The following is a 20925-nucleotide window of genomic DNA, read 5'->3' as shown; positions in this document are numbered from 1 at the left end:
TGATGAATGGGCGCTGACACGTTACGCAATACGTCAAAAAAAAAAAAAAAAAGAAGAAGTTTGGAGCCTGGGCATGCGCAGAAGGAATCGTCAGTGGAGCCGGAGGCGGAGTCGCGATATCAAACTTCCGCCCAGACGACTGCGTCATCATTCATGTATTTTAATTAAAAATTATATACAATTTAAAATTCTACCTATAAAATAATAGGCTATTCTGTTTATAGAGCAATAATATTTTTGAAACAGCAAATTCAGTAGATAAAAACAATATAATATGCCACTAGAAACAATTCTAAATTGTCAGAAACGGTCCTGCCATTTTAAATCAAGTTCAACTAACGTTACAGGAGATCGATTGCTGTAATTAGAGTAAGCTATCATTAGTTTTGTCCTGCTTATTATTATTTTATACCCATAAAAATAATAAGTAACTGCCAGATAACGATCACCTGCTTTTTCCCGACATTGTTAACATTAGGTGTGTTATCTTAACTAATAACATTTATTGATTAGCTTATAACACCCATAGGCTATTTAATGTTACAGAAAAAGGTTCAGTGATCTGTCAGATCCTGTAGGTCGGTTAGGACAGTTTACTGCTGAACAGCTCATTTTGTTGGTGTTAAATAACAAAGAAATCGAAAATTAACAGTTAGTTAATACATCTTCAATCTCCCCTCGAAGCTCCGACAGTCCTCAGACAAGCTGTCAATCAAGTTCGAATCATGACGACACGCCCCGTTTTTATAGCATCAAATTGCTAGCTAAAATCTAAATCATCACAAAAACGAACAATTGAATATATATCAGTGTGATAACAACTACCTTAAATGACCAAAACCATCTTTCAAAAAGTTTTATTTGAAGCAGAATTTATTTTTAAGTTTTCACTGAAGTCTCATTCGACTGTATTGAGAGGGCGGTGTTTATGACCTGTACTGCATCCAGCCTCCAGGGGGCGATCAAAGAGCCCGTGTCTTCAGTTTTCAGAACGTATCAGAGACACCCGTTAAAAAGTCATAGAATAGTGCATAAGTATGCGAATTGAGACGCACCTGATGTCTTTACCTTTCTGGGCCTCGCCAGTGGTTAGATTGTTGTCTCTGGAGGAGTGAGAGAGCTCTCGGATTTCATCAAAAATATCTTAATTTTTGTTCTGAAGATGAACGAAGTTCTTACGGGTTTGGAACGACATGCGGGTGAGTAATTAATGACAGAATTTTAATTTTTGGGTGAACTAACCCTTTAAAAAACACTTAGGCTAGCTAGATCTGTTTAAAATCCCATCTTACCAGTAAGTTGCGGGCTCTGAGGTGCACCAGTGTCCTGAGAGAGGTGGACAGTAAAGGCGCCCTGCATGTCACTGAAATGCAGGCTGTCATCATCACTAATATCCACAAAAATACTTTGCTCAATATGTCTTTCCCACAGCACTGATGAAGGTCTGCTGTGAGCGTCATCTTCTCCGTCCGTATCCTCTGCGTCTCCCGCTGACGCTCCATCAAACCTGCTCCGTGCGCTCGTGCGCGTGTTCCGCGCATCGTTATTCATTTCTTAGCAACAAGAATACACAAAAAGTAAACCGTAACAAATGCAAGTGCATTTGTGTTTTTCAATTATATCTGTTAGCTAATTATATTTAATAAATGATAGGCTAATGACCGAATTATTTGCAACTAGGCTATTAATTTAGCTGGCTAAATAAGTAAATAACTAGAAAATTAACACTAAAACGCCAATTTACTCTAATAATATATGACATGGCACTTACTTTTTATACCTGTTCCATGGGTTTAGGTGTCAAGTGTTTCTGCACTCCTCTTGCTTGTGTTCCGCTATGAATGAACACATAAATGAATGACATAACAGCCTATTGGTAAGCTACAATGAAGGCTCTGTCTAGTTTCTCAAGCCTATAGCGCAGGATCATCTTGAGCATTTTAAATAATAAATGCCGTATCTGATGCTGATTGTTTGGGCAGGTGCTACACGCGAGAGCAGGGTGGTTGATATGGGAACGTGAATGTCAGTCAGAGTCAGCCATACTCCAAAACGCTTTCATTCATTTGAAGAATTAAAATAGCTAGATAATGTTTTTTTTTTTTTTTTATGGCACCGTGTTGCAGGAGCTATATAAAACAAAGTGTTTTTCGTCATAGAATACGATAAAACATTCAAATTTCATTGGTGATTCATAGGGGGAGTGGTTATATTTGAATCCTGTGCTCTGATTGGCCAGTCGAGTTACATCTGCACGCCCCCTTTGTCCGGGTTTGTGTGAAGTTTTCTCTAAACAGCTTCGATGAGTCAGAATTATTAACGTTAGTTTAAACTCGAACAGTTTTAGTTAGTCGGTTCTTACAATATGTTCGGATTCAACTGATTTGTTGTTGATTCTGTTGTAAGACGAGAAACCGAGAGAAGGATCGGTGGGGAATCGGAGGAGTTTGAGTAAGTATGACTGAAGTTTGGCCCATAACGGCCGTTGAGACAGCGCTGCACGACACAACACATTGAACGTATCAACTGAAAAGAAGAAATTTAAACTGAACCGCGCGCGGAGATCTTGAATATTTATGATTTCATTAAAATGGAAAATGGGTTGTTTTTAGTTACTTTTTTTTATTATTATTTATCTTCCTAGAATGATAATATGGTGATAAATTTGGATTATTCTACAAGCAGTATTGTAATGTTTGTGCTTTTCCTCTCTTGTTTTGTTTAGGTTTGTACAGTACAGAAGTTAGTTGTTTGTTGCCCATATTCAAGGGTGGTGTTTTATGTGCTTTATACCTTCAGTATGGATTGTTTAAATATTTTCCTTGCTTAATCCCGGGCTTTCTTTTCTGTTTGCTTTGGGAGTGAGACATGGGTGAGACTTTATACTGCTTTAAGAATGACGACTCGCAACGTGACATTGGCTTGTGTTTTTAACATGGTGGTTATAGGTTTTGTATTGGCATAGAGTACAGTTTTTATTTATTATTAACTTACACACCTTTTTTTAATTTTCATCTATCTATCTGACAATATTCGTATTCAAAATGCTCTCTGAACACACACCTACCCTCCTGGCACAATTCAATGGAAAACTGTTCGTTGAATTTGGCAAACGTTTACTTGTAACTGCTTACAAGGCACACTTTATGTGTGTATAAAGGGTCTTTAAAAGCTACCTCGGTAACACTGTCAAGTGACAGTCGTCTATTTTGATGACATTTAAGTCATCACTTCCTGTGTGTCATGGAAGGTGCAGCTTGTGTCTGTCTTCTTTGTAACCTCTATCATGCCTCATCTTGTCAGGCTAACCTGCCTCTGAGGTACTATGAGAACCACACAGCTGTTTTTCTGTTAGAATTATGACACACAAACCAGTTTTGTAACCGACTATGTTTTTGAGGAATGAAAAATGAGAATACAATGGATTTGAAGGTCACAACACTGGTGCCAAAGGCATGTTTTAGCATGCAGTTTATTTGCACTCTTGATTAAGACCGAGTGTTTCTATTTTTTTGTTGTCAGTTCACCATTTACAAGGTATTATCTTTTTCTGATTCATGCTGTTTAGACTTTAGTCTGAGAGTTTTACTCTTTTAATTATAGAGATCAGTGTTTCTGGTCTAATCAATTTCTGATTAATATTTGACAGCCTTGGTCAAAGAAGAATTTTTCCCAATTTATTTATTTATTTATTTATTTTTTAAATTTGCCATTAAAAAGTTAGAAGCTATGAACCAAAATCACCAACAATGAGGTGAATCTCAATTTTATTAACTTAAAAATATTTGAAAATAGGACTGTGTACTTAATGGGTCTGATGTAGGAAAGAACTACAATCCCATGAAGCTTTGCATAAATATATAAGTGGCTTGAGAACATGGGGAGACTGACTCGATTACGTCATTTGCAATGCTTCATGGGAATGGGTTAGTGTTAAAGATGTCATTTGGTGTGACTTGCTTGTCTCAATTCTCTGATTGGTGAAAATTTCTTTGCAGAATCATTGGTAATTTAGTTTCTTATCAGGATTCCGTTGTTACACGATTATCTTAAATTAGTTGAAATAATGCATGCTGATGCCTTACAAAGTACATACAATTGACTAATAACCTTGTAGCGTTACAGTAGATCTGTCTTTAATGTTTTTTTTATTTTTTTTATTTTGACCTTGTAATTTTGAATCAAAAATGTGATAACTTTGGAGGAAAACAATCTCTCTGGTGATGTGTGCCAGACTTCTTTCTTCTGCTTATACCTTGCCTCTCCACCATTTAGTGCAAGGTGTGCATTAAATTGAGTGCAACACCCACATCTCAATATCCAATCAACAACCAACGGATAGAACCATGTCACTGCCCTAATTGTTTTCATTTACAATAATCTGTTCCATGTCATATTACTAAAGAAAGATCTGTCGCAACTTCCATTTCTTTGTTACTTTAATATGCACATAAGAAATGACAGACCACAACAGCATTGTGCATTATTTCCATAAGTGATGTCTCAAATTATGTATATCTAAAAATAGAAATATAGACTGAAGAATGTTTTAGTGAACATGTCTCTATGGTTCCTCAAGCTGATTATCTTGTTTCTGGATTAGTTCAGCAATGACAAACCAGCTTTCCAAATGTCACAGAGGTGTAATATGTTTGAAAGTGACTCACAGTCACCATTAGAGTTATAAATGTTTTTTTTTTTTGTTTTGTTTTTGCTATAATTCTTTTACGTCTGTGTGGATTTGTAAAAGAAGGGTGAACAACACTCTTTTCTTGTCACAAACTTGAATGCGTTGTTTCATGCTTTGGTAGTGGCCTGCATGCATGGCAGATAATCAGCTGTGTTTATAGGCTGATCACTCTTGCTTTCTCTCTTGTTGTTTGGCCCCCTTGGTTTAGCCTTCCCATACACAATGCTGCTGACACACACACACTTAATATCTGCCCCCCTTGCATGTGCCTGCTGCTCAGTGGGTGTTGCCATGGCATTACGTACAGAATGAGGGTTCACACTCGACATCTTTTGTTCTCTTCACAGAGAGCTCCGGAAGAGCATCCTGGACAAAACACACAACACACACAAACACACACTTCCCAGACCCACTGTTGTGGTGAATATAAGTCTGGATAAGCTCAACTGCTGTAGCGCACTGGACTCCGCCACTGGAAAACATCAGAGAGACTTCGGAAGTGTTTGCAAAAACTTCCCGTTTTTCAAACTTTTTTTTCTTTTTTTTTTTTCAATTCACTATTCTTCTCTGATGGATTACTTGGCTCGGATCAGTACTTCATAATGCTCTTCAATGGCTGTGAGCAGTGCAGTGGTTAGCATGCAGAATGAGAACCGAACCTTTGTCCACTACAGGTAGGCATGCAACACTTGAATTACATTTTCCTCTAGTTGTAATGTGCCTTTTAAGGTCTTTGGAGCTTGTTTAGCATTAACTCATTTGTAAAGGCACTTTTTCATGCTTGGGATCAGAAGTGGACCACAATTGTGTTTACATACAACATAATATATATATTTTTTTTAATAAAGTTTTTATTTAGCACGGTATTAGTTGCACAAGGTACAAACGTGTCCTTTTTCTCCTCTGTTTTAGTACCTAAAAAATTAGGATATAAGTAAATTAAACTGTTAAATAATTAAAAAAAGCCATTGCTAATTCCTTGCCATAACTTCATCTTCCTTTTATGTCTAAAAAAGAAGTTTAAATTGGGAAGGTTTGACTGAATTTGAATGTCAGACTTTATTGTACAAAAGACATCTTGTGGCAAAATAAAACCAAATGTTGGATCCAAAACAAAAGGTTTTAACATTTCCAAGGTGGTGTTAATTTGGTTGTGTCTTGTGTGTATGTGTGAGAGAAAAAGCAGGTGTGCCTTAATTTAATCAATATTTAATAACGCTTGAATCATTTATGATGATTATCTATATTCTGTTCTGCAGCCTTTGAGTTGGGTTGGTTTTTATCTTTTCTAGCATCTGTCACTTGTATAGCAATTAAGCTAATTTTAGCCTAGGCCATCTCTAAGAGCATAGACTTATTTAGTTAGTGAAACCCTGGTACAAACTATATGGATTTTGTGAGTGAAATGAGTTACGTCAAGATTATTAATAATCGTACTAATTTGCATTTAGACCAGTTGTCTTTAGAAACAAACTACATTCACTGTTTCTAAGTGTCTTTTATGCAAATGATTCCTTTTTTATGTTCTAGATGAATGCGCTCATAACTAAATGGTGTAGTGTATTGATCAGTCACATGAGCTGAGTGAGTGCTGCATTGAAGATTTGCATGACATCATAAACGAACGCGGCATGTCTAATCTCGCTAGCGTTCCTCTCTGCGCGCGCTAATCACACACGACAGTGGACAGCAGAAACACAATCAGATTAGCTGTTCAAGTGCTGAGCATGACAGTTTTTGCCAAAGCCATCTTCAACCTCTGCCCTCAAAGACGTCTAATGTGACGTTATATGATGGACAACTGCTGTGTAGAATGTTCTTTTTAAAATCATTTGAGTTTGTAGTAGTGTAATTCCTGCTGAAGAATTTGGTTAATTTGCAGCCTCACCGTAATGTATGTGTGTTTGGGACGATTGGTTTTGGAGATTACAGCCCTGTCAGAGGACTTTTTAAGGAGCCAACGAAGCATTTTAGATGCCTTTCATATGTCCAGTTGTCTTTGATTGTGTGAGGCGGGGAGGCACCAGGTAGGGCCTCTACAAACTCTTAACGGACTAGTTATTATATGTGTAGGGATTAATCTACCATGAAAAAGTGGTTAAATATTTGCAAGGCCACATGCAGTATCAGGTTGAATGTTGAAGGATTTTTCTGTTGGGTCTTTTTACTTATTGGGTTTTATTAAGTTGCAGGGATTTTTAAGGACAATATGCTGACCAGTATTAGTTTAATAATACTAACATGATAGTAATCTGTGGATGTGTGATGTTTACCATAACATATATACCATAACATCGGTGGCACTAATGAAATATGAAAATAAAATCAGCCTGAAATTGTGTGCAAAAACTTACTGTTGTTATTCTTAGATATATGAATTGTATCCTATTATAAGGTCACAAAAATAATTTCAGATTTTTACATTTTATATTTCTTTCGTTTGCTTAATTTTATTTCAATTTCTTATACAGTCTCATTTGTTTTACCTTTTCAAAATATAAAAAACATATCCAGAAATAGATCTTGCATGATGAGACTTTTCCAGCACAAAGGAATCAATAGCAATTTCATGTCATCTAGTTGAGTTTTCCCTCTGTTTGATTATGAACCTGTCAGACTCATAAATGGTGCATTGGTCCTTTGCACTGTGCTTCCATAATGACAGCGTCCTACTTTGTTTTATTTCAACTGATGTTCATACAGAGATGTTAAAAAGCTTGTCAACCATTCAAAAAATAGTTTGTGCTGCCCTCTGTAGGATGGAGGCATCCTGTTTGGACCTGGCTCTGGAGGGGGAGCGTCTGTGCAAGGTCGGGGATTATGGCGCCGGAGTTTCTTTCTTCGAGGCCGCCATACAGGTTGGCACAGAAGACCTGCAGGTTTTAAGTGCCATCTACAGTCAGCTGGGCAATGCCTACTTCCACTTGCAAGACTACAGTAAAGCTCTGGAGTTCCACCACCATGATCTTACACTTACTAGGTATACTCGCACTTTTTACTTTTTAGCAATTGTAGTATCCAGAGACCTATACTACACAGTAAGAATTGATTAACTAACTGCATGAAGGCACTGGGTTCTATGATGTCTGTTCCATAACCGAACATTTTTCATCATAATTTAATCATAATTAATTTTCATCATAACATCATAGTTAAATACTTGCCAAAACCTGTACAAAATATAGCAAGACTAGACAATACGGACTGCCTGGTGATCAGGCCAGTGTTGCATCGTCATGAAAGTTTATCCTTTGCTCTTGTTTTTAAGCCTTGCCGGTTTAAATATTCAAGATGCGAATGAGAACTCAATTTGGTTTTGTGTGTGCACATTCAAAGGGTTTGCCCAGACAGCTCAATTACTGAATTGAGTTTTCTTTCGCTGCTGCTTGCGCTTGAACAGACTAATTCACATAAAATTATATCAAAATGCCAATCATGGCGAGTACTCTAGTAAACGCAGCCAGTTATGGCTTAAGTGAATGTAAACAGTTGAGAAATAAATCACACGCTTGTATCAGTATTTTGTATCTCTGCAGCACTTAAAGTGACAGCAGCCTAAAGGCCTGCACACACTGGGACGGATATCGTGTGTGATTATCACTGACATTTAATGCCTCGTGACTAAACAAAGTGTGCCTATGTGAGTGTGCACACCGATGCGAAAAACACCAGGCGTAAAAGCGTAATTAAAAAAAAAAAAAAAATGCCTCGGGTTTGTTTTTTTGGTTTGACGCGCCACGGTAAAAACTGGCAGACCAATGAGATTGGCGCTGTTGTTCATATGCCTGGAGATGCTGAAGTTACAGTAAAGCATGACTTGGTGGCGCTCAAGCATAAAATGGTCTTTAAAATGGCTACTCTAGTCAATGCTCGTGTTTACACCAGCCGCGCTGCGGTGCGTTTGAGAAGCGTCCCAGAAGGGGCTCACTGCGCCGCTTCGCTAAAGATAGGCGCCTCGCCTATTTTTGACGCGCAGCTCAAATACAAAATAAAGTCAAAATAATCCTGTAAACTCCTGCTGATATTTCACATCACTACAATGACAGATACTGAAGACAAGAGATTCGATGTTGAAAAACTTGAAATTTCTTTGTTTTTGTTGTCCATAACTGGAATTTTAAGTGTGTTAACTTCATCTGTATGGCTACAGCAAAATAAAGTATGGCATAGCAATAAACACAATCAAACCGGACAAAATATAACCATTTAGCCATTAAAAACATGAAAAATTTAACGAAAACAATGTTGGCCAGGCAAATCTAGTGGTCTCGCGAATCCAGCCGCTTCGCTTCTGAAATGCTTCTGGTGTGAGTTGACACCGCGCAGAAGATGGAACAAAACCTTGTCGGAGCCATACGAACAGTGTAAACGAGGCTTAAGTAGGCTACAACATGGAGCTTGAAGGAGCAAAGAAAAAAATTAAAACAGGAAAATTAACTTTGAGCAAGTCTGGAGGAAAATCGGAGGTATGGAAACATTTTAAACTAGTTTTAATAAACAAAACGCAGTTTACATGCTTCTTCCTTGTATTATTCATTAAGATAATAATTAATAGATGCACGCACAATTATGAACTTGATAAATGTTACAGAGATGTTTACTATGCACAAACAAATGCTTTTCAACTTACATGTGCAAAATTCAGAATTAAATGAATGTGCTGCAATTTGTACAAAAAGAGAGTCTTTAGTCTACGTGTTTTAGCCATTAAATAAGCACATTTAGTTTCAAGTTTAAGTTTTGTTTTGAAGAAATATTTTCTTTAAAGTGAATTTCGTTTAGTATAAATTGTATCTTAATTTTAATACATTTTCCATCATCCAATTAACTGGATTTAATACATAAAAAGCAATATAGCAGACAATGTAATTATGACATGGAGGCGCCGGCGCGCCGCGGTCACACACCTTTTGAAACTGGTAACACACGCTGTCACCGAATTTACAAATGCACATCTTGCTTGTTGCTCACACACATATTATGTTGAAATAACAATATGTTGAAGTAACATTATTAATAATAATTAATCTTTAAGAATATTTGATTGAATGCTGAATGTTGAGCTTGTTCAATTTAATAAAATTAAAACTTTAATTATGATAATTAAAATAATTTAATATTTAATATTGAGCGGCCAATTTTTGCTCATTTATTAATAGTATTTATATAATTTATATAACTGCGCAGCTCCCCCCTGTAGCCTGATCTGGCACAGCAGCACCTGCGTTAAAAAAAAAATCTGGCACCGCCCCTGGTTATAACGGCCCACATATTAAAAATGGTCGGGTTTAAATCGGGCTCATAATTACAGTGGACGTGTCGGGCCGGGCCGGGCTCGGACACATCGGGCTCGGGTAGGGTCGGGCTTGATTTGTTGGGCCCGATCTAAGCTCTACCTTGAACACATTAGCCACTTTTCTACTGTTGGGCCAGTGCGAGCCAGGGCTAACAGCGTGCCGGGCTGGGCCTATGGCCACAGACCTTAGGCACCAAGGCCAAAATCAAGTTGCGTTTCCACTGTCGGTCCGTTAGCTCCGCAGAACTGGTCTAAAAACCGCCCTTAAACACACCTCCCTTGATCAAACGTCACACAACCAACCCATTTCAGCGTGTAGACCATCACCTGACTATGATTAGCTCCGCCTTTCACCTTGACCGTGCCTCAAGGCCCAGCTGGCCCACACCGAAGAGGCACGATCAAGCCCCGGAAGTGACAGTGGAAACGTGACCGGCCCTGGCACACACTAGCATGCCCGCCTTTGGCCCGGCAGTGGAAACGCAGCTATTGATACCAAGACAACGAAGAGGAAGTGAGTAGACGAGGAAGACTCCTACAAACTATGGGTGCTCTCGAAAAACACTGGCAATAAGCGCATGCGATATTCATCCCGGTGTGTATAGGCCTTAATATTGCTGTGCTGCTGTCTGTTTAAATGTTAATTTAAACAACAAAAGAAAAAAAATTGCTTCCTGCTCTTGACTAAACAACTTTTGTAACTTTTTAATAAGGATTAATATATATTTAATTTATACAGCAGTTATCTTACAATTAATTACTTTATCACTGTATTTTGATTACTTATTTACTGGATTTTTGATCAAGTAAGTGCAGCCTTGGTGATCATGGAGACTTCTCTCAAAAACAAAACAAAAGCATTCTTATCAACCCCAAATAATTAATGTTTTTAATGATAATTGTATAATATTTGTATTGAATGTTAATGACAACACCTAAGTACTGATTTGTTCTCTCAGGACCACCGGGGATCGGCTTGGTGAGGCCAAAGCCAGCGGTAACCTGGGGAACACATTAAAGGTTTTGGGACGCTTTGATGAGGCAGTGGTCTGCTGCCAGAGGCATTTAGATATTGCCAGGGAATTGGGTGACAAGGTGAGTGATCGGTTTAATCTACACAATAAGACCTTACCTTACCATAATAGAATATATTACATTTTACATTTATTCATTTAGCTTTGTTCAATTATGCTTTCATCCAGAGCGACTTGCAAATGAAAAACGCTACAACTAGCAATTCCTTCTGATGAGGCAATAATTTAAGTGCTGCAATAGAAAGCTCCGAAATTGTTTGAAAAAATGAGCTTGCAAAATGACAAAAAAATCAAATGTGTTAGCAGTCAGTAAATGAATAGATACAGACCGGGATCTGGTTAAAGGGTAAAGATCACCCAAAAATGAAAATTCTGTCATTAATTACTCACCCTCATGTCGTTCCAAACACGCAAGACTTTCGTTCTTCTTCAGAACACAAATTAAGATCTTTTTTATTAATTCTGAGAGGTTTCAGTTTCTCCATAAACAGCTACTCAACTACTACTTTGACACTTCAAAAAGTTTGCAAAGAGATCACAAAACTAATCTATATGAATCAAGCTGTTTATTCCAAATTTGGTTGTTTGTTTGTTTCTCTTATTTTATTTGCTTTTTTTGCCTAAAGGTGGGGCAGGCCAGAGCACTTTATAATTTTGGAAATGTGTACCATGCCAAGGGAAAGAGCATCTGCTGGAGCGGAGCAGAACCTGGAGACTTCCCTGAGGAGGTCATGACAGCACTTAGAAAAGCTGCTGAATACTACGAGTAAATGTCCCTCCAACACTCACATAAATGGACATTGCTTGCATGTGTGGGAGTTTTTACATCCTCTTTCCTTTATCCAATTGCTCAGGGCGGATCTGTGTATTGTGAAGGAGCTTGGAGACAGAGCAGCACAGGGGAGAACTTATGGAAACCTGGGGAACACATACTACCTGCTAGGAAACTTCAGGGATGCGGTGGCTTCTCATGAACAGGTGAGTGTTCTGTGTCATAAATTTGTTTATGTAATTGCCAATAGCGTGTAAGGCAGTGTGTGAAACATTTGTCTTCCAGCGTCTGCTTATCGCTAAAGAGTTTGGTGACCGGTCTGCAGAGAGAAGAGCCTACTGCAATCTTGGAAACGCTTGCATATTCCTTGGGGAGTTTGAGAGGGCTGCAGAACATTACAGGTGAGGGCAATATATTTTTTATTTTTTGAGTGAGAGAGAGCGAGAGCAAGTGCATTACAGGCCTGTTGGGATGGGGTTACACAGTTTCTACACTAGACAGGAGCAGCACAACACGGCAGAAGAAAATAAAACCCATTATAATCAGTGATACACTGGATGCAACGTGACACAACAAATTCCCCAATAAACTAATGGCCAAATTCTGTTTCTGACATAAGGCAAGCACTTGCACTACTTCTGACACGAAGAACAAATAGATTTGCAATGGTCGCTTTGTTGCATCCAGAGTCAGCCTTAAGCTGTTGCAGCACTGTTGCATCCAGTGTAGACATGGTGTAACTTAAATGGTAGAAGACAATAATTCTTTACAAAAACATGTTAACTTTCCATTACTATTTTTAAGAATTTAATAAAATATTTTTATTGAAAACAAATACATATTCTCTATTAGTCTGGGTCTAATTTTATAGGGCCTGTCTCAGTTTTTTTCTTTTTTAAAAAAAGGATAGATGACATGTCTCCACTTCCTTCCATTGTAGAAAAATGAAACCAAAATATCCCAAAATATCCTCCGTCATTTGGAGCCCAAGTCTGCGCAGTAGTGATCCTTAGGTATTAAAGTCCCGCCCATACTCCCACTCCCGCAGAGTCAATCATGATCACAGTTGTCAATCATGACGTTACAGCCCATTTTTATAGGATCAAATAACTAAAATCAAACTTAATGGATAAACGAATGCTTGAACATAAGTCAGCATTATAAGAACTACCTAAAATGACAGGAACCATCTTTGGGGAAAAAATACTTTTTGAAGTGTAATTGGATTTGTTTTGGGACTCAAATCCCACTCAACTACAGGTGCTGGTCATATAATTAGAATATTGTGAAAAAGTTCATTTTTTTATTGTAAATTATTTTTAAAAATGAAACTTTCATATATTCTAGATTCCCTACATGTAAAGTAAAACATTTCAAAAGTTTTTTTTTTTTTTTTTTAATTTTGATGATTAGAGCGTACAGCTCATGAAAGTCCAAAATCCAGTATCTCAAAATATCAGAATATTTATCCTAAGATCAATCAAAAAATGGATTTTGAAAACAGAAAAGTTCAAGCTCTTTAAAGTATGTTCATTTGTACACTCAATACTTGGTCGACAGCAAATGACTTGCTCCTAGCACAAATTACAGCATCAGTGAAGTGTGGCATGGAAGTGATCAGCCTGTGACACTGCTGAGGCACTGTTGAGCCTTCAGATCATCTATATATTGTTGGATCGACTGTTTCTCCTCTTTCTCTTGAAGATATACCATTCAGGGGTCAGGCTGGTTGGCCAATAAAACACAGTAATATCATGGTCAGCAAGCCATTTGGAAGTGGTTTTTGCACTGTGGGCAGGTGCTAAAGTCCTGCTGGGAAAGGAAATCAGCATCTCTATAAAGCTTGTCAGCAGATGGAAGCATAAAGTGCTCCAAAATCTCCCGGAAGATGGCTGCATTGACTTTGCATTTGATAAAACACAATGGACCAACACCAGCAGATGTCACTTTCTAATATTTTGAGATGTCACTTTCACTTATTCTGATATTTTGAGATACTGGATTTTGGACTTTCATTAGCTGTACGCTCTAATCAACAAATTAAAAAAAAAAAAACTTTTGAAATGTTTTACTTTACATGTAGGTAATCTAGTATAAATGAAAGTTTCATTTAAAAAAAAAAAAAAAAAAAAATTACTATAAAAAAATAAAGTCTTTCACAATATTCTAATATGACCAGCACCTGTACATGGAGAAGATTGGTTTTATGTCCTATACTGCAGTCAGCAACCAGGGTGTGATCGAAATGCTTTGGATTCACATGGATTCCACCCAGTATCAGCAAATTCTTAAGAACAATATTCAAGAATAAGTTAAGAGGTTGAAGTTACACCAGGTTTGGTTGTTTCACCAGGACAATGAGCCAAAACATTGATCCAAATCTACCAAACACAGATACAATGTTCTTGAATGGCCATCCCAGTCCCCAGGCTTGAACATCTTTTCAAATTCTATGGAATTATTGGAAGCAGGCTGTCCACACTCGGCAGCCAACAAACCTGACTAAACTGGAGACATTTTAAAGGGAAAATGGAGAAAAATACCTGCTGCTAGAATTCAGGGACTTATCAGTGGCTATAAGTAGCATCTACATTAATTAATAGTTTGAGATACATGATTGAGATTGTATGGGATTTGTATAAACACAATATTAATTTTATTTGTGCAAGTCTTAAGAAAAGTGTTACATTTGATTTTAAAAACTCTGTTGCGGTTGTGGCTAAGCTCTGACAGTGATGGTGTTCTGAGTACAGGAAGGCTCTGCAGTTGGCTCGGCAGCTGAAGGATCTGGCAGTGGAGGCTCAGGCCTGCTATAGTCTGGGTAACACATACACACTGCTGCAGGACTATGAGAGAGCTATCGACTACCATCTCAAACATCTCATCATCGCTCAGGACCTCAACGACAGGTGCTTTCACACATTAGTGGTAGTAGAAATTTTGTGTGCAATTACTAATTCCTAAAACTTCTGTGCAATTATCAGTCTTTGAGGTGTAATAATGTTCATGCTAAGTATGGAGCTGTTTTCTGCAGGATCGGTGAAGGCAGGGCCTGCTGGAGTTTGGGAAATGCACATACAGCACTAGGAAATCATGACCAGGCCATGCACTTTGCAGAGAAGCACTTAGAAATTTCAAAAGAGGTACGTACAGCTACAGACCCATTGGTAGCTAGACATTGTCTATTAACTACAAGCAAACACAATGATAATCAGAGTGATAAGAAATGCCCTGATTGTCTTTTATATAGACTGGAGATCGTAGCGGTGAGCTCACTGCTCGCATGAACGTCTCTGATCTTCAGATGGTGCTCGGCCTCAGTTACAGCACAAACAATTCAGTCCTGTCAGAGAACAAAGAGATTGACTACAACCTGCATGGTACACCATTTTCTTAGTATTTCAGGCTTTACTGTATAGTTTTTCTTCACAGTAAAGTTGTGATGGAAAATAAACAAGTTTAGACATCGCCTTTTAAGAATTTTTAGCTGATTGATTGATTGTTCAGAATCAGAACCTAGTCTGTTGTTTTCCCAGGAGCCAGACCCAGGATGAGCAGACGGCACAGTATGGAGAACCTAGAGCTGCTGAAACTCACACCTGACAAGATCAACATGAATGTGAGTGCAGCTGAATGTCTCAGTCCTTACTGTGCTGTACCCTTCAATATGTAGATTCTTTTTATCTGATTCATAAGCTAAATGTATAGTCGTCGTCATCAAGCAAATACGTCTCAGGTTATGCATGTAATCATGGTTCCCTGAAAATAGGGAACGAGACGCTGCATCCCCTAGGGGTCACTATGGGGAATGTCTCCAGCATTACCAGTGTTTGAAGCATGAGTCTAAACACAACAATGAACTTGACATTGTTAGGCGGCAGTCTATGACGTCATCACCGGTTTAACTGAAAGCATGAAAGGGCACTTGTGAAATGCGTCATCCACTTCTTGTCTGAAGGAGATGTGTGCAGCAATGTCTGAAGCATGGTAAAGGGATGCAGCATCTCGTTCCCTATTCTCAAGGAACCGTGGTTACATCCATAACCTGAGACATTCCCTTTCGCAAGGGAACTCTCACTGCATCCTCTAGGGGTCGCTATGGGGAACAGACTACCCTTGCTGAAGGGATGAGTGCCCTATCGGCTGAGCTAAGTCAACAGACTCAAAGGAGTCCTCATCCCTAAGGTGCACCAGCAACAATCTTAGACCGGAGCTTCTCAAGAATCTGGGAGTTTGGGACATTAAAAAGTTTTATTTTGGATCACTTCCCTCAGGTCTTTTCTTCTCCCCCTGGCTTCAGGCCTTAACTGCGTTCTACTCCTCAAAGAAGGAGGAGCACGAGAGGCTGTGGTAACCTTTTGGTCCTGTCTCTGGTCCTGAGACTGGGATGGGCCAGACCCCCTCACGGGGTGATATAAAGGTCTTAAAATCAGCAGAGCGTGCCTTCCTGACCCTGTCTCAACGTATGTGCCGAAAAGCTCAGATGGCGAAACCGGCTCATCGAGGAGAACGTTTTTTGTTCTTTCTCCCCAAGGTCAGCCAGGTTCACCCAGAAATGTCTCCATCACAATGCTGCCATAGATCGACCGTTTGCAGTGGCAGTTTGTTTAATGGCACAGAGAGCAGAAGCTATGGTGCAGCGCAGCTCCTCTACCGCCTCAGGGGGGAGCCCCTGGTCCAGGTCCTTGAGCAGATCGGCCTGGTAGGCCTGCAACCTAGCCATAGTGTGCAGCATCGCACAGGCCTGAGCTTCTGTCACATATGCTCTTCCTTTTAAGGCGCAAAGTGATGCGCAATGGTTTAGTAGGCAGAGACGGAGCCTTCAATGCAGATGCCTCACCCACCGAGAGATAGACAACTATGTCCCAACAAGAAACGTTTATGGAGGTGGCTATGAAGGAGCTTGCATTTCTCTTGTTTCAATGGCAGATCTAATCTCGATGTAGTGCAGGACATGACTGCCAATAACTCTTCAAATGCGGGGCAGACGGGCTGAGATCACTTAGAAATATCATTGAACTCATCAGCCTTGTCCTGCTCTTCATGGCTCAAAGTCAGGAGCGCGCTCACTGCCGGAACAAGATGATGTGAGAGACAACACATCATCACAATCGGCAAACCTGCAGCTCTCTCTCATTAGCTGCAGATGAATGAGAAATATTTATACCTTTCTCAAATTCATCCACAAGCTCCATCTGCGAGCCTCATGACCCCAGTTTCCCTTGAGAAAACGGACAGGCAAGAGCAAAGCTTTCTCATAGGGAGGTGCTCACAATGCACGCAATCAGCCCCCTTGAGGACTGAGTGTGCATGCTCATAACGCACATCGTGTGTCATCAGGTGTCAGATGAAGCTGACACGGAGAACACACTTTTAGACACGTTCAAACAAACGTACCCTGAAGACAAGAAAGAGGTTGACGTATTTCACAGGTGCCCTTTTATACTCTCGTTTGCACTGATGATGACGTCATAGGCTAGTGGTTCTCAAACTTTTTTCCCAGTGGTCCGCACAATGGTCCAAGTGCAGGTCTCACGGTCCGCATATAATTTGCATATGACGTCACCAATGCAAACCAATCAGATTTAATGTTATGGTATTAGCAGATAATACTATTATTATACTAAGATGTTGCACACAATAAATAACAAATAAAAACTAACTTACTGACATTAGCTTTACAATAATAATCAGTAATGCTCAATGAACACACAAACTGTATATACAATCACTTTAAGTTGCTATTTAATTCTGTATGACTTTGACTCTTTTCAACAGCATCGCAATAGTCCCCAAACAATCACATAAACGCCTTAATAAGCAAATGTTACTCAGCTCTTTTTACAAACAACATTGAGCGCACTGTAGGCTAATTACAATCTCTGACGATATCAAGCATTCTGTCACGTCGCAATCCCTCGCGCAGCATCGAATCCGCAAGCGCGCGCAGAGTTGGGCTCATCCAGCCGCGGGTGCGCTGATGCGGTTATTTTACTGATTTAAAATACATCAAACAAACACATCGAATTCACAGTTCAGTCTTCTGAAATTGTAGGTTTTGCTTGTCAAGTACTTTACTACAGAGCAAACAGGAAGGCTGCCCATCTCGCTCATTAGGCCTAACAGCAAACTGATTCTTCCATTCTTCTTACCTTTGCTGCTGATGCTGCGACTCTTCTTGTGTCGTGTCATTTTATCTTCCACATTTAGCTTTTCTCCTTTAATAACAAATTTGACCATTTTGAGGCTTAAATTTACAAAATTAGCCTAACTACTGTTTGAATTCTTCCAAAGCGCGCACTTGTGTTTGTTTCGTTAACTGAGTGATTGAGTCATTAGCCTACGTTGCCTGATGTCTGAAAATAATAAATGCTCACCAAAATTATTTATTACATCAAAAGTATATGCTCACTGGATGTCATGGCAACCGAATCACGGAGGAAAACTTTAAATATCTCGCCTTCGCTTTAATTTCGGACCATCTCCAAAAAGACAAACACTAAACAAATGATTTTGACATGCATTTTTCAAAGTAAGAAATCCAGATTTTTAATCCCTTACACACAGTTACTGCTGTTGAAATACGAAATGGAGGCGGGTCCGGATTGAATTCCCTCCGGGTCCGGATCCGGAATTTGAGAAGTGCTGTCATAGGCTAACGCCTGCCAATGTCAAGTTCATTGCCGTGTTTAGACTCAAGCTTCAGGCACCGGTAATGCTGCAGGCATTCCCCATAGCAACGCCTAGGGGACGTAGCGCGATTTCCCTATTTTCAGGGAATCCGTGTTTTCAGATCTCGGCATCAGAATTCATAATTGAATCTTTGTTCTGCAGGGTCAAAAGTGGACCAGTGACATCCTCTTCAAGCAGTCCAAATCCACAATGGCCAAGTCCTCTTCAAAGCTCTCGTTTGTCAATCGTTTCAGAGGAAAAAAGCACAAACTTCAGAGCGGCTCCAGCAAAATTTTGCAGGATACCAGCAACACACGGGAAGCTCAGCAGAACAAAGTACTTTCAACACATTTACTAATACAAATAGAATACTCAAATTACAGTAACACTTTACAATAAGATTTCATTTGTTAATATTAGTTAACTACATTAGTTAACATGAACTAATAAATGAACAATGCTTGTACAGCATTTCATCACTGTGAACTAACATGAACACGAACATTTTTATTAACAATGTTTAACAAATGTTGTAAAAAGAGTTTGTTGTTCATGTTACTTAATGTATTAACTAATATATTCAAATAAGACCTTATTGTAAAGTGTTACCAAAATTACTTTTTTTATTTTATTTTATTTTTTTATTGCCATTCCTGATCTTTATTGTGCATGATTGAGTGCATATTATTCCAAAGAAATCAACATCACATAGACTGTATGATCATGTTAACTAATAACTAAGTCGACCACAGAAAAAACCACAAACCCCATAGCCCAGTGGGTAGCAGTGTTATTTTAGTATTATTGTATTCATATTTTGAATTCTTTTTTTATTTTAGTGATTTTGTTTGTCATTTTTATTAGTTTTTGCTTTTTAATTCTATATTAAACTCTCTATTAATCTCTATTTTTTATTTCAGTTATAGTAATTGTTAGTAGTTCAACTTAAACTTATTTTATTTAGTTGCTAAGACATTTATAATTTTCATTCAAGTGAAAGTTTGATCATTTTATTATCTAATATTTACATTTTGTTTAAATTTATTTCAATTAACAAACAAATCGTAATATTTTTTATAACTTTTTTTGTGTATATATATATGTATATATATATATATATATATATATATATATATATATATATATATATATATATATATATATATATATATATATATAATATGTGTGTGTGTATGAAGGAAACATCTGTCATATTCTTTTTTTTTTTTTGCATTAATTGTTAGGGATGAGGGAACACTTTGTTCATAATTTTAAATTTCTGGTTACAAAATTGCAAGTGTTCTCAGTTCTTCATAGAAGGCGGAGAGATTTTTGTTTGTTTGTTTGTTTGTTTTAACATTTGACCTTTCTCCCCTCAGCATGGAAGTACAGACATGTTAGGAGACGAGGGTTTCTTTGACTTACTGAGTCGTTTCCAGAGCAACAGGATGGATGACCAGCGGTGTGCCATACAGGATGGGAGGAACCATCTCTCTGTCAATTCTAGCTGCTCCTCTCCACCCACCACCCCTCCCACAACCATCAGGAAATGTTAGGCACTCTTCTTTCTCATTACTTTCTTAAATTTGACAATCAAACTAGCAATTAAAATGACAATTTCTATGTCTCTAGCATTCTCAGAGTCGGCTGCAACTCCAGGTCAGGAGCCGTTTCTCAGACTGTTGGCGAGTGCTCAGGGCAGGAGGTTGGACGAGCAGAGGGCAGAAACAGGAAACAGTCTGCCCGGCCTGCGCACCATATCTGAACACAGCAGCACTAGCAGCAGACAGATGATCCTCAGCCAGGTCATGGCTAGCACAGACGCCACTGAACCAGACGACCAGTTCTTTGACATGCTCGTCAAGTGCCAGGTGAGACAATGTGTTTGTATTAACTAGATGGGTGTCTCATAGAAAAATGAATGAATAAGGGAAAAATTGCAGCTGTAGGAAAGGAAGTTCATTGGTTCAGTTAAGCCTTTAATCTTATTCTCTTTCCATCTCAGGGGTCCCGTCTGGACGATCAGCGGTGTGCCCCACCTTTGCCCTCCACCCGTGGCCCCACCGTCCCAGATGAAGACTTCTTCAGCCTCATCATGCGCTCACAGGCCAAGAGGATGGACGAGCAGAGAGTCACGCTGCCCTCCTGCCGCTGATCAAACATGCATTCCCATTTCTGAACTTCATTTGCAGAAATGAGCTAATTTTAATGCACATGAGTGCTACAAACCTCACGCTGGTAATAGATGGTCAGGTACATTGCCTGTCTGCTAAATGATTATGGATGGCATTTTGTGTACAGCTGTACTGAGCAAAAAATGTACTTGTTGTAAATAACACATTTTAATTTTTTTTACAGGATTTAAGCTCTTTGTACATTTGCGTTTGTAAGAATTTTAAAGGTTGTTTTAGTTTAGGATGTATTGCTTTGATTATGATCACCATAGTGAATCACACAAATG

General features: G+C 38.7%; 1 protein-coding gene across 1 annotated transcript; it reads left to right on the top strand.

The window, feature by feature from the left end:
- Positions 1–2267: 2267 nt before the first annotated feature.
- Positions 2268–20669, top strand: gpsm2 (G protein signaling modulator 2). Its single transcript, XM_067363845.1, has 15 exons — positions 2268–2451; positions 5038–5364; positions 7449–7670; positions 10946–11081; positions 11647–11786; positions 11875–11998; positions 12078–12193; positions 14546–14701; positions 14827–14935; positions 15043–15172; positions 15329–15411; positions 18627–18800; positions 19844–20015; positions 20097–20335; positions 20470–20669. The coding sequence occupies exons 2-15, from the start codon at positions 5303–5305 to the stop codon at positions 20617–20619; spliced, it is 2013 nt and encodes a 670-aa protein (XP_067219946.1). The 5' UTR covers positions 2268–2451; positions 5038–5302; the 3' UTR covers positions 20620–20669.
- Positions 20670–20925: the final 256 nt, after the last annotated feature.

Source organism: Chanodichthys erythropterus, chromosome 16, assembly GCF_024489055.1.
Source record: "Chanodichthys erythropterus isolate Z2021 chromosome 16, ASM2448905v1, whole genome shotgun sequence".
NCBI classification, from domain to species: domain Eukaryota; kingdom Metazoa; phylum Chordata; class Actinopteri; order Cypriniformes; family Xenocyprididae; genus Chanodichthys; species Chanodichthys erythropterus.
Note: the sequence above shows the minus strand (reverse complement) of the source record. Positions and strands in the feature narration are given on the sequence as shown.

Bases quoted from the DNA above. Each gene is read 5' to 3' on its own strand.
- gpsm2 (XM_067363845.1), top strand. From the start codon at position 5,303: ATGGCTGTGAGCAGTGCAGTGGTTAGCATGCAGAATGAGAACCGAACC. The intron at 12,194-14,545 runs GTGAGGGCAATA...TTCTGAGTACAG, and splicing joins AGGGCTGCAGAACATTACAG to GAAGGCTCTGCAGTTGGCTC. The intron at 15,412-18,626 runs GTGAGTGCAGCT...TTTGTTCTGCAG, and splicing joins CTGACAAGATCAACATGAAT to GGTCAAAAGTGGACCAGTGA.